General features: G+C 67.7%; 4 protein-coding genes across 4 annotated transcripts; 3 read left to right on the forward strand and 1 right to left on the reverse strand.

Annotated features, from left to right (window-relative positions):
• Positions 1-105: 105 nt before the first annotated feature.
• On the forward strand, positions 106-10,557 carry MICPUN_104455 (predicted protein; the record flags this gene model as incomplete). The annotated part of the gene is made up of 1 exon (XM_002506392.1): positions 106-10,557. One exon carries the CDS (start codon positions 106-108, stop codon positions 10,555-10,557), a length of 10,452 nt encoding a protein of 3,483 aa, XP_002506438.1.
• Positions 10,558-10,784: 227 nt separating this feature from the next.
• On the forward strand, positions 10,785-11,312 carry MICPUN_88806 (predicted protein; the record flags this gene model as incomplete). The annotated part of the gene is made up of 2 exons (XM_002506393.1): positions 10,785-11,000; positions 11,070-11,312. Coding segments are annotated over 2 exons (459 nt in total), but the record flags the coding sequence as incomplete, so codon positions are not given.
• Positions 11,313-12,421: 1,109 nt separating this feature from the next.
• On the forward strand, positions 12,422-13,006 carry MICPUN_64618 (predicted protein; the record flags this gene model as incomplete). Its single annotated transcript, XM_002506394.1, has 1 exon — positions 12,422-13,006. One exon carries the CDS (start codon positions 12,422-12,424, stop codon positions 13,004-13,006), a length of 585 nt encoding a protein of 194 aa, XP_002506440.1.
• Positions 13,007-13,401: 395 nt separating this feature from the next.
• On the reverse strand, positions 13,402-13,698 carry MICPUN_74035 (predicted protein; the record flags this gene model as incomplete). Its single annotated transcript, XM_002506577.1, has 1 exon — positions 13,402-13,698. A coding segment is annotated over one exon (297 nt), but the record flags the coding sequence as incomplete, so codon positions are not given.
• Positions 13,699-13,733: the final 35 nt, after the last annotated feature.

Below are 13,733 nucleotides of genomic sequence, written 5' to 3' on the forward strand. Positions count from 1 at the left end.
GCGTCTCCGTGCTTTTTCCGGCGCTAGCGCGGTCCGATTTCGGCCGAGGGGCGCGTCAGTGGACGTTTCACAGAGGCGGATTCCCTCGCGGAGAGGCGGGCCGCCATGTTGGTTGTCGAGCCCGCGGAACCGTGCATATACAACGTGCGCCTGCACCAGGCGTATCGCACCACGGTAACGCTGCGCAACGACACGCGCAACGCCCTCGAGCTCACCGTGCGCGCGGGTTCGCCCGAGCGATGGGCAGTCGCGCCGAGCACCGTCTTCCTCGAGGCTGGGCGCACCATGCGCGTCGACCTGCGGCTCAAGCTCGCGCGCGAGATCCGCCCGAAGAAGACTGCGGGTGCCGCCGTGAGGGAAGGCGACGATGAAGGCGGAGGGGCGGTGCGCCAGAGGGACGTCTTCCACGTCAAAGGGGAGTTCTTCGAGCAAAAGTTTCACGCCTCGTTTGTCATGGCCACCCGCGAGGAGGTCGCCGCCGCTGAACGACGCGAATCGGACGCGCGTTCACGATCGGTCGACCACCCCGGCTTTGGCGAACGCGGCCGCGCCCCAATCGCCTCCACCTCATCGCGCGATACGACGCACCAAAGGCCCAGGTCCCATTCGCCCGCGTCATCCGCGAAATCCGACGAAGAGATCGACGAGGCTTTCGACCGCGCCAGGGCTCGGTACGGCGGCGGCTCCAAGGTTTGGGCGCAGGCGGGTCGAAGCACGTCAGCACCCGCGGGACGCGGGCGGGGTTCGGGCCGCGGCGACGAGGGACCGAGGGCACCCCTCGGTCGGGGTCCCACGAGCCAGCAGCGCGCGCATCGGGCGGTGCATTGGGAGGATGAGACGGCGAAGAAGGTTGACGCGTACAGGCGCAGGGTTGACGAACTGGAGAAGCTGAGGGCCCAATCGGAGCTGGCGACGAGCGATAAGGACGAGCTGATCCGCGCGTTGTACGCCAGGTTGGAGCTCGCCAAGACGGCCGAGGACGACGCTGTTGAACGAATGAAACTCACACAGGGAAACTTTGGCGACGAATCCTCCGCCGGATCTGCAGGCGCCGATCTGCACGCCGCGAGGGTCGAGCAGGCGGAGCTTCACGGCGCAAACGCCGCGTTGAGGGGCAGGGTCCAGGAGCTGGACGGCGAGGTGCAGGCGGCTCGCGAGGAGATCGCGGGCTTACGCCGGCGATGCCGTCTCTTGGAGCAGGACATCGCGCCCGAGCTCTCCGATTTGGTCCACGCGGCGCTCGAGCAGGAGCGAGCCGCGTTTGAGGCGCAGAGTTTGAAGGCGCTCCGGGTGCTCGAGGCGAAGGATGCGGTGCTGTTAGCGCGCGAGAGGGAGACCGCGGAGGCGCGGGCGGAGTGCGGCGCGCTCTCGACGACGCTCACCGCGACCAGGCGCGAGCTGGACGCGTGCGAGGCTCGGGTCGTGTCCATACTGGAGGAACGCGAGGGTTTCCGCAAGGAGTTTGACGATATTCGCGAGCAGTGGCAGGGGACGGAGAAGTCCCTCAGGGTACAGGTTGAGAAACTGCGCGAGGAACTCGGGATCGCCAACGAGCGATTGGATCGAACCAAGGAGGAGCTAACGGAGGCGCGTCAGGCGGAGGAGGAATCCGCGTTCTCCCGGGCGGAGGCTGCCGCGTCCACCGCGGCGCTGGAAGCGGCCAACGAGGAAGCTTCCGAGCTCAGAGCCGCGCTGCGAGCCGCGGCGGAGGCTCGAATATCCGAGCGCGAGAGGCTCGCCGCGCACATAGCATCCGCCAGGGTCGACCTGGAGGCGCTGAAGCGACGAGCGGGCCCCGAGGATGCGGACGCCACCAGGCTCGCGCGTGACCTCGCCGCCGCGCACGAGTCCCTGGCGGCGGCGCTGAAGGACTCGAACGCGGATCGCATCCTATCGTCCGCGTCTGACATACCGGAGTCACCCGGGATGAGCGCCAAGACCCCGGCGCCGCGACCCACGAGGATATCCGCCAGCAGACGAGGCGTCGCGGCGGCGGCGGATGACGACGACGACGTATCGCGTCTCAGGCTGGAGCGCGACGAGGCTCTCGAGCGTCTCGAGCGGCTCACCGGCAAGGAGACGGCTGTGGCCGAGCTCGCCGAGGGACACGCCAAGGAAACCGCCGGTCTGCGGCTCAAGGTTAGGGAACTCGAGAGCGCGCTCAAGCTCAAGGACGGCGAGCACAGGCGCGAGAAGTCGTCCCTCGCGGCTGAGCACGCGGCCGAGTCCGAGTCGCTGCGCACGGAGCTCGCCGCGCTGCGAGACAGGCTGAGGTTTGTCGACGACGAGCGCGCCGCCGGCGGCGACCTCACCGACGAGGCCAGGCGCGCCATCGAACACGCCAACGAAAAGGCCAGGGCGGCCGAGTCCGAGGCGTTCCTCGCGCGCGAGAAGCTCGCGGAGATGGAGGCGGCCGCCGCGACGGAGAGGGAATCGGGCAAACGGAAGGACAAGGACCCGGCGCCCAGCAGAAAGGGTCAGGGTACCACCATAGAGCAAAAGCTCAGCGCGCGCGTCAGCGAGCTGGTCCGGGAGCTGAGGGACTCCAACGACAGGGTCGCGGAGCTCGAGGATCTGTTGGCGCGCGAGGTTGGCGACGGTCAAGGGCGGTTTGAAGATTCCGCCGCGGCGTCGGCGATGCGACAGAGGGTCAGTGACGCGGAGGACGCCGCGCGCGACGCGGTTGAGAGACTCGCGAGCTCGGAGCTCCGGTGGGGTAACGAGAGGGCGAGGCTCGAGTCCAAGATTCGCGCGGCGAAGGAGGACGGCGGCGTCCGCATCCAGTCCCTGGAGGCGACCGTCGCGAGCCTTCGCGCGAGGAGCGGGCTTCACTCCGAGGTTGCGAGGCTGGGCGAGGAGGCTTCCAGGATCAGGCGGTCCGAGGCTGCGCTCAAAAACGATCTCGTGTACGCGGAGGAGAGGCTGGGCCACGCGCTTCTCGAGATTCAGAGACTCGGTGGTGAAGCCACGCCGGGTAACACGCCGTCGGATGCGCGCCGCACGGGCGCGCTCGCGCTCCGCAGCGGTAACCTGCCCTCCACCGCGGCAAAATCGCACGGTCAGACGACGCCGGCTACGCTGGACAGGGTTGTGTCCCTGGAGAAGGAAAACTCCAGGCTGGTGGCTGAGAATGAGCGACTTCGCAACGACGTCGAGGCTCACTCGTTGGAGCGTGGGAGGGAAGCCGCGGCGCGCGCGGACGCAAGCAGGGAGCTCGCTGCCGCCCTGGACAGGGTCGCGGAGCGCGACAGGGCGCTGCACGACGCGCGAGAGACCGCGGCGCTCGGCAAGGAACGAGCCGCCGCAACCCGGGCGCAGGAGCTCACCGCCGCGACGAGGAGGTCAGCCGCCGCCGAGGCCAGGGCATCTGAGTCCGAGTCGAGGGCGTCACTCGCGAGGGAGGAGGCGAACGAGGCACGCGCGGACTGCACGCGCAAGGTGGCGGCGGCGGACGGCGCTAGACACGCCGCGGAACTCGACGCGGCGGCTGCGAGAGAGGAGGCGGCGAATGAGCGATCCAACGCCCAGGCTTCCGAGCGAGAGGCGGCGCGGCTCTCCCAGCTCCTGGAGGAGCGCGCGACGCAGCTTCAGATCCTGACCGAGACCGTCGAGGCGCTCCAGGCCGCCGCCGGTTCCGGGGATAGGGAGCAGAGGGTGGTGACGCTCGCGGCGCAAGCTGCCACGGCGCGGGCGTCGGAGTCGGCTCTGGAGCGCCGGTGCGCCGAGCTATCCAGGGATTCGCAGAGGGAAACCGCGCGATGCGCCAGGATAGAGTCGCAGCTCGCGTCCGCCAGGAGGGACATCCAATCCGCGGAGCAGCGCGCCAGGGAGGCGGCCGCGCGCGAGGAGCTCGCGAGGGAGGAGACCAGCGCGGCGAGGCAGGAAGCGGCGGCTAGGACCGAGGAACTGGCTGCTCTCGCCAGGAGGTGCGACGCGGCGACAGAGGCGAAGGTCGCCGCCGAGTCGCGCGAAGCCTCCGCGCGAGTTGCGCTCGAGAAACAGCACGCGAGGCACCTCGAGCAGCTCACCGCGGAGCGCGAGGCTGCCGCGGACAGGCTCAAGACCGCCGAGCTCAACGCGGCTCGCGCCGTGCAGGTTGCGGCGGGTGGCGTAGTCGAGCGCGACGGAGCCGTCGGCGCGAGGATATTCGTCCGCGCTTCCGAGGATATCGCCTCGATCGTGTCCATGCAACCGGAGGATGCGGTGGCCGCCGTGCTCGAGGCCACGCGCGTCCGCGAGAGGATCGAGCACGCGCTCGAGGAGGTGGTTGCCGCCACCTCGAGAAGGGTCGGAGGCGCGGACGAGAACGATCCAATCGCCGCGGCGGTTGTCGGCGCGAGGAGGGAGCTCGAGGCTGAGCGAAGGTGGTCGGGCGCGGTCATCCAGCGCATGCGACAGCTGGTGCTCGAGGCTGAACGGGAGGTGGGCCGCGCGTTCGCGCAGGCACGCGGCGCGCAGGCTGGCGAACAGGCCGCCAAGGCCCGTGCCGCGGCGGTGGAGGCTGCGCTGGACGCCAGGACGGCGGCTTGGGAGGAGGCAACCGCCGCGTGCGTAGCCGCCGAGGAACGTCTGGCGCGACGAAGCACCGTGGACACGTCGTGCGCGGACCAGAGGTTCCAACTCGCGCAACGGAGGATTGTACAGATCAGCGAGCAACTCGCGTCCGCGCAGAGACGGTGCGTCGCGGCGGAGTCCGCAGCCCAGGCTGCCAAGGAGACGGCTCGGACGGAGACCAACCGCGCGGATGCGGAATCCCGCAGGGCGAGGGTCGCCGAGGCTGACGCGGCTGCCGCGAGGCAGGCTGCCGCCGCCGCGGCTGAGGAGCTCGAGGGCTCGCCTGCCGCCGCCGACGCCGTCAGAGAACTCAAGTCGTACCTGGAGAAGGAGGTTGTCCGCGCGTTGGTCGGCGACGGAAAGGCCAAGCCCGACGACGCCAGCGCTAAACTCGCCGGAGTCACCCGCGAACTGTGCGCGAGTAAGCTCACCGAACGGTCGCTGCTCGCCTCGCTCGCCGCGAACAGGCGAAGGGCCGACGCCGCCGCCGGGCACGCCGCCGAGCTCCAGCAGGCTCTCAAGATGGCCGAGACGCGCATCCAGGCGCTCGTCTCCGGCGACCGAGGCGCGGCGGCGGCGGACCCGGTTTCCCCCGAGGATTCCGCAGAGGCTCTCTCCACCCAGTTGGCGCACAAAGCTCACGAGGCGTACCAGGCGAGAGAAGAGGTTTTGCGTCTGCGCGCCAGGGTATCGGAGCTCGAGCTCGAAGTAGCCGACCTCGCGGGCGCCCGGGAGGCTGCGGCTGCCGCGGCGTCGTCCGCGAGGGAGGGTGCCAGGATGGAAATAGCCGCCGCCGCCGCGCGAGCCGCCGACGATTTCGCCGCCAAATCCGCCAGCCTGCGCCGCGAGCTGGACACCGAGCGCTCCGTGTTGCAGGCGGCCGTGAGGGAGGCTCAGGCGACGGCGAACAGGGCTCGGATGGACGCCGCGGCGAGCGTCGCGGATTCGGAGAGGCTGAGGGTCGAATCACAGACCCAGGTCGCGCCGATTCACGTCAGTCAGTCGGCGTCGTACGCGGATGCCGAGGAGGAGATGAGGGCGCTTCGACTCGAGTGCGCCCGCCAGGAAGAACGCGCGAGACGAACGGCCGCGGAGGCTGCGGACCTGCGCGATGAGGTCCAGGCCAAGGATGGCGCGCTCCAGCAGCTCAAACGGGCGTTCGCGTCGGTGGACGACGGCGGGCTCGGACTGGGCGCGAGAACCCCGGGGTCCGGCCCCGCTTCGTCGGCGAAGAAGGTGGCGGGGCGGAGGACCCAAAAGAGCCCCGCGTCCGAACCCGCGTCGTCCAGCGGCGCGCTCGGACGCCGGCTCGTCGAGGCCAAGCTCGCCGAGGCTGACGCGCAGCGCAGGCTCAAGATCGCGACACGGGCCGAGACGGAACTGAGGGACATCGTCGCCAAGCGCGACGCGAGAATCGCCGATCTCAAAAAGAAACTCTCTGCCAAGCCCGGCCAATCCGTCCCGTCGCCGTCGCCGGGGGGACAAACCCAGGTGGACGACGAGTCACGCGCGGCTCTCGAGGCCGAGTGCGCCAAGCTGCGCGCGGAGAAGTCCCGCGCCGACGCCGAGAGCGAACGGCTCAGGGCTGAGCTCGAGGCTCACGGCGCTCACGCCCCGTCGCCCGAGGAGATGGACGCGCTTCAGGCGGAGGTGATTGAGCTCAGACGCGCCGCGGCGGACGCCTCAGCGACTGCATCGCAGCGCGCGAAATCGGACAAAAAGTCCGAGAAGGAGGCTGCCGAGCGAAGGGACCTGCAGAAGGACGTCAACACCGCCGTCTCATCCGCGGCTGCCGCGCTCGTGGGTTCGCCCCTGCCGCACGCGGCGAGGAACCCGGCGTCGGGCACGGCCACCGCCGCCGTGGCGCAACTCGCCAACGCGCTCAAGGAGTCCAACAACTCCCTTCAGAAGGCGAGGCAGGAGTCCACCGACGCCAAGCGGGTTTTACGCGAGCGCGGCAAGGAACGGGAGACCAAAGAACTCGCCGATGCGTCCCAACGTTCGGTCATACGCGAGCTCACTCAAAGAGCCGCCGCGCTCGGGCGGGACAAGGCTGAGCTCGTAGAGGAACGCGACAGGCTCAAGGAACGACTCAGGGGCCTTCGCGGGATCGAAGATTGGACCCCCAAGGAGGATCCCAAGCCGTCATCGGAGGCTGCCACGCAGAGCGGATCGTTGGGAGGTAGGTCCGTGCTCGTGGACGCCGCCGCGCTGGTTAAACTGGTTGGAGCGCACGTCGACGCCATTGCCCCGTCGGCGGCGGTCATCGCGGAACGCGCCGCCGCTTTGGGCGACGGTAAGGTGGCCGAGATCGCCAACACCCTGAGCGTCGAGACGGCCGCGATGCGAGCCGCGCTGAATGCGCTCTCCGACCCAACGTGCGAGGGTCTCACGCCCACCGAGCTGGTCACCAAAGCCGCGACGGCGGCTATGAGAGCCATGCCCTCCGCGCCGCTGGTGCATCACATCGTCCCGAGCGTCGTCGCGCCCGTCATGCGGGTGGCGCCCCTGCTCGCCGATCCCAACGTCACGGACGCGCCCGTCGCGAGAATAGCCATCTCCCGCGCGGACGCGGGCACGGACGTCGCCGGTCTGGCGGATGTCCGCGACCTGGGCGTCAACACCGCGCCGGTCACCGCGGAGACGCGGTGCGGACCCGACTTGCCGCGGGAGGATCCCCACCTGTTCGGCGTGCCCCGCGACGCGACCACTTCACCGGGCGTGGGACCCCGCGTCGCCATGGTGGACATCGACGCGCCGAGGATGGTGGAGGCTGGCACCTACAGCGCGCCCATCTCGCACGACGCGGGCGTGGGCACGGAGGTGACGGGCGCCGCGGACGAGCAGCTGATGGAGGTGACCCAGCGATGGGAAGCCGCGCTGGAGGGAGAGAAGGAGAAAGCCGCCGCGCTCGAGGAGAAGGTTGGCAAGTGGAAGGACCGATGCGAATCCCTCCGCGCCGAGCTCGCCGCCGTGATGGAAAAGACGGCGGAGACGGAGCGTTCTCTCCGGGATCGACTCGCCAAGGAGGAGAAGATTGAGGGCGTACCCAAGGAGCGCGTCGAGGAGCTCGAAGGTTTGCTCCACAGCGTCGGCTCCGCGGGCGGCGCGGCCATGAAGGCATCGCTCGAGGCTTCGCGAAAGGAGTCCGCCGCGATCAAGCTTCAACTCGAACGCGCGCAGAACGAGCTCGTCGCCGCGTCGAGGGAGACGGAGCGCCTCAGGAACGAGGTGAGGAGCCGGGACGCCGAGCACGCGCACATGGTCGCGTCGCTGCGAACCACCATTCGGGGTATGCGCAACGCCACCCCGGCGGATCGCGCCGCCTACTTGGAGGCACTCAGGATCCATTCCGAGAACGCCGACCGAAGCAGGCGCGAACGGGAGGCTGCCGCGGAGGCTTCGGTGTCCGTATCGACGCCGGAACCCGCGCGGGTTGAACCCGTCGGGGAGGATCGCGTCGATCCAAAGTTGGCCGTCGATCAAAGTTTGGCCAAAGTTCCCAGCCCCGTGGAGGACATCCTCGGCGGCGCGGATGACCGGCGGCGGATCCGGGAGGCCATCAGGGCCGAGGAGGATGCCGAGCGCGAAGCTGTCAGGGCACGCGCCGTCGCGGACGCGGCGGAGGCGGCCACTAAGCTGTGGGAGCGCGGCGGTGAGATGGCTGAGCAGATTAGCCTCGCGGAGCGCCGACTCGAACAAGCCGTCGCGACGACGGCGGCGGCGCTCCAGGCGGCTGACCGCGGCGCGGCCAACGCGGGCGAGCGCGCGGCGAAGCAGTCGAGGGTCCTCGCCAAGCGTCTCGAGGAGGTTGACGGCGCGGCCGTGTCCCTGTGCGCGCAGCTCACGGATGCGCTCGCGCGAGCCGTGGAGAAGGGTGAGGCGACCACCGCCGCCGCCACCCGGTACAAGGAGATGGCCGCCCGGCTGAGGGAGGAACACGAGGCTGACAAGAAACGCGCGAAAGAGGCTCTGAAGAAGGCCAAGCAAAAGGAGGAGGCCGCGGAGGCAAAGGCTAAGAAGGAGGAGACGCGCGCGAAGAGAGCCGAGGCTGACGCGGCGAGGAAGAAGACGGCGCTGGAGATTGAGGTGAACCGCCTCAAGGCGACGATTGAGGAAATCGCGGCTCGACGCGGATCCTCCCCATCCGGCTCGGACTCTGAGTCGCCGCCCGAACTCGGGCCGGCCGCGATCTCTGCCCACCCCGCGCCGGCGTCGGAGTCGGCACCCTCGGCACCCTCGGCACCCCCGGCGGCGACGCTCATGCCGCCGCTGCTGCACGCGTCGACCCGACCCCCTTGGTCCGCGCCCGGCGTCGAGGAGCAGGTCGAGGACGCGGTGCCGGCGCCTAGACAGCCGGCGACGGCGCCAGTGCCGGAGACGAGCCTGTCGCGGGTCGTCTCCGGGCCCACCGCGGCGCAGACCGCGGCGGCCGAGCTCGCCAAGCGCCTCTCCGACGAGAAGGTGGCTGAGCTCCAGAAGCGTCTGGACCAGTACGAGCGTGACCTGGACAAGGCGAGAACCGCGGCTAAGGATGCCAAGGATGAGCGTGCGCACGCCGAGACCCGAGCCAAGAACGCGGCGGAGCACTTGAAAAAGTTCAAGGCTGCGTCGATGGCGGACCAGGCTGCGATGAGGGGTAAGGTGACCGACCTCACCGCCCAGCTCGCCGAACGGGGACCGGACAAGTGGAAGGCGATGGAGGCTCAGCTCGCGGATACCGCCGAGCGGCTCAAGCGCGCCCGAGCCGAGATTAAGCGCCTCCAAGCCGTCACCGCCGACACCAAGGGATCCAACGAGGCTCTTCGTCAGGAGAAGGAGAAGGTTGCCGGGCTCGAGGAGCAGCTCAAGGAAGAGATGAAAAGGATCAAGGAGGCTCGGACGACGGCGAAGCGCAAGGATACCTTCGCCGCGGATCTCAAGAAACGTCTGGACGCCGCGACGGCCGAGTGCGACAAACTCAAGGAGGCGGCGGCGAACGACGAGTCCGAGGTGAAATTGCGAGAAATGCGCGAGGACGTGGACCGCAAGCAGGCTCTGATCGTTCAGCTCAGGAGCAAGGCTGAGGAAGAGGCCAAGAAGGCTGCCGCGCTCGCCGCCATGAGCGAGCAGGAGAGGAACTCCGAGTCGACCCAGCGTCTGCGCCGCGAGGTTGACCGCAAGACGGAGATTATCAAAACGCACGACAAAAAGATTGACGCGATGCGGGCGGAGGTTGAAGCCGCCAGGGAAGCCGCCGCACTCGCCGAGGCTGGCGCCGCGAAGGTCTCGGCCGAGTTTGGCGGCAAGAGCCAACACCTGAGGGTACGATCCGTGACCATGCTCACCGGCGTGCGCAAGCTCGCGGCGAGGCTGCTTCGCCTGTCCGCCGCGGTGGGTCACACCGTCGGCGCCGCGGCGAGGGCCGACGCGCCCCAGCCCGGGCCCGTCGAGACGGGCATCGCCGAGCTCGTGGATATGTCCCCCGATGAGGTTGCCGACCTGCTCGGCGCCGACTCGGACGATGCCGACGACTTTGCCCGGCAGCGACCTCGGCGGATCCGGGGCGGCAGGGCGTCCAACCCGAGCACCTTTGCCGCGCTCATCTCCGCCATGGACATCAAGGCGGACGAGCTCGCGACCTCGCTCTCCGGACGCGACGGCGCCGTCGATCATGCCGCCGCGGAGGATGCGACGTGGAGGGAGGATGCGCTGCGATGGATCGTCCAGGCGGCTGAGGCTGAGGCTGAGCACGCGGAAGCTGCGCTAAAGTCCGCGGTGCCGGCCATGCAGGAATGGTGGATCCAGGTGTTGTCGCGCGGACGGTTCCCGGACGTATCCGGAATCACCACCGGATTCGAGGCGGTGTCGCCCGGGAAGTCCCCCACGCTCCGTGGGTCGCGAGGGCGCGATACGGCCAGGGCACCGAAGAGGGAGAAGGCACCGTCCGGGCCCGTGACGGGAACGCGCGCGAGGCTCGCCGGAGCAGCCGCGCTGCTGGCTTCTCCAGAGAGGGATGATTAAAAGATGAGGAGGATCGAACACCACTTGTAGTCTTCGCGGCGGGCACGTCCGCGAGTCCTTAATAAAATCAGTAGAATCAAGAGATCACCAACGCGCGTGCATCGAAGCACCGACACGCGGCGCGGCGCAAAACTCGAAGACAGCCTGGGACAAACAGCACACGGGCTGCAGGGTTTTTGGAAATCAAGAGAAACGCCCCACAGTCGCACGCGGCGGCCGACCCGAAGATGTCGAGAGTGTGGGTTATCATGGGGGCGGCGGGTTCGGGGAAGAGCACCACCGCCGAGAAGGTATCATTCGAGCTGAAGCGAATCTACAAGAACCGTCCCGCGCCCGTCTTCATCGAGGGCGACGACCACCACCCGCCCGAGAACAAGGCGAAGATGTCGCGTGGGATCCCGCTGGACGACACTGATCGCGCCCCGTGGCTCGAGGCAATCAAGGTTGCCATCATACAGGCTGCCCCGGGAGCTGAAGAGTCGAAGCCACAACACCCATACCTCGAAGGAAAGAAAGGCATGATCGACCCCATCGGTGGCAAGGACATCTTCGTCACGTGCTCAGCGCTGAAGAAGTCGTACAGAGATACCCTCGCCTCCGTCGCCGAAACCGATGTGGTCAAATCCGTTCGGTTCATCTGCCTCAAGGTTACCGAGGACGAACTCAGGTCGAGGCTGGAGAAGAGGCAGGAGACGGACCCGTCGCATCCCCTCGGGGCCGCGCTGCTCCAGTCGCAGCTGGAGAGTTTGGAGATTACGGATGACGTGCATCAGGTGGACGGCGCGGGAGAGGTTCGTAAGGTGACCGGGCGGGTTCTCAACGCGGTGTTGCTCCTATCCAGGCTCATAATGGCGGATAAGCCGTTCCCTCACCCTAACGTTCCAGACCCTAAGGGCGTGTACACGAACGAGCCCAATCAAGACCCGGAGAGATACGTGAAGGAGCCGTACCAGCACCCGCCTCACGACCCGAAATGGAACCAGTACTACATAGACAGGCTGGGCATCCCAGAGAAGATCGAGAAGGACAAGCAGCGGAAGAAGGAGGCGTGGGAGAAGGAGAAGAAGGAGCGCATCGCCAAGGGAGAGAAGGACCCGAGGCCGGAGCACAAGTTTTGGTACTTTCACCCATCCACGTACAGGATCGAACCGGAGACGCTGGACGAGGACGTGTGCAAGTTCATGGACCGATGGCTGATCGCCATGACGGCGTACAGGTTGGTGGGCGAGCTGGAGAACAGGGTCATCGACCACGTGTGCTACAGGTGCGAGACTGAGGAGCAGTACCACGATGCGGTGGCGCTGATGGTGGGCGCCGGACACGAGGTCGCGGGCACCAGCATCATCGGAGGCAGGCCCATCTCCACCATCCGGCTCAAGAAACCGATCAAGTGGAAGAAATGGGAGATACCCGCGGTGGAAATACCGATGCCCAAGCCCGGTCGCCCAAAGAGGAAAGGGTGGGAGCACGCGGAGGTTGCACTTATGACCGACGGGGACGGAAAACCGCTCGACTTCAAGGGCACGGATGAGCTCGAGAAGCTGATTTATCGGCACCAGATGCCGCAGGGTATGCCCGTGCCGTGGGACCGCAAGGGCATGGATAAGGACATCAACGCCGAGGTGAGCACGGACCTCGGGAGTTACATGTGCGCAAAGTTTCACAACAGACCTCTGCTGGAGGTTGTGGAGTACGAGCTGGCGCACGGAATGGCCCAGAAACCTTCGTGGGAGTACCGGGAGGTTGACTGATTATTGGGTGGAATCGCAATCGTACAGCGCCACGTTGTAACCGAAACACCTTTTCGCCGCCTCGCCACTGTCCGGAACGCCACGCGAACCCCGGTCGCGTCGCGTTCGTCATCATGACGAGCCCATTCGCCGATCCCGATGTGTTGTTCGGTCTGGAGCTCAAGGAACCGTGGGCGAGCATGGTTTTGGAGGGATCCAAGACGATCGAGACTCGCACGTACGACCTGCCCCCGGAGCTCATCGGACGCCCGCTCGTGCTGCTCGCCACGCCCGAGGACAGCGGTGCGCCCGGTACATCGGGGCTCGCGGATGTCGTCACGATTCGTGGCGCGGCGACGATACTCGGTCTCGTCACCTTCGACGACGTCATTCAGTGGGACTCGCGTCAGACTTGGGCGAAGGACTGCGACAGGCACGGGGTCCCGGACGTCGACGATGGGCCCTACGCGAACTACGTCTGGCGCGAGGACGACGCCGCCGAACCGGGTAAATCGACCATGAGGGGATGGACGGTTTCGGAGGTCATTCCGCTGCCCAACCCGGTGGAGTCTCCCCCCATGCGGCGAGTGCTTCGGTCGATATTCGCACTCGATACCTCGGTGGAAGAACTGCTGGCTGGGGCGTACGGCGACGACGACGGGGACGACGGCTTGGGAAGATGGGACGACGAGGGGGAGAACGATAGGCCTTGGCACTAGCGTCGTGAGGACACGGCGGCGAGGAGGGTTTAGTCATTCGGCGGCGAGGAGGGTTTGACCGGAGCCTGGCGCGGCGTGTCGCTCGTCCCGTGCCGATCGAGCCACGAACATCATCCCACGCTACATTTGTATTTGGCACTCAACGAGGTTCTACAGAGGTCGACGGGGCGAGGGGGGTCACCTCACGGCCGTCTCCGATGCCAGGGGTCAGCTGGATCCCTCGCGGCCGTCTCCGCTCTTTCCCTCGCCTGAGCGATGGCGGCATCGATGAGATTCCTGTGTTCCCCGCCCCCCGCGGTGCCGTTCACCGCGCTCACCGGCTGGGCGGGCGCCGCGACGAAGCCGGCACTCGCAAAGCTCACCGGTCGGTCCAAACCGAGTTCCCTCCGCTCCTTCTCCCGCCTCTCGTTCTCTCGTCTTTGCGCGCTGGCCAGCTCGTCGTAGTAGTCCTCGGCGGGGTAATCGCTCGGGTCGAAGACGTCGGGCGAGATCATCGTGCCGCGTTCCTCCACCTTGAAGTGCTCCAGAGCCGACTGCAGAAAGTCGGGGTTGCGGAAACCCTTGGTGCCGCTGATCTGGTCGTTGATGCTGATACCCCTCCGCTTCAGCTGGAGCCACTGGTGCACTCTGCTCTGGAGCGACTCGCCGTTGCTCATGTACGTCTCGCACTCCCCCTCGGGCGCGGGCGGCATCTTCACCCGCGCCACCAGGCTCGCCGGCGCGCTGT

The sequence above is a fragment of the Micromonas commoda genome, chromosome 15, assembly GCF_000090985.2.
Source record: "Micromonas commoda chromosome 15, complete sequence".
In the NCBI taxonomy this organism is placed as follows: domain Eukaryota; kingdom Viridiplantae; phylum Chlorophyta; class Mamiellophyceae; order Mamiellales; family Mamiellaceae; genus Micromonas; species Micromonas commoda.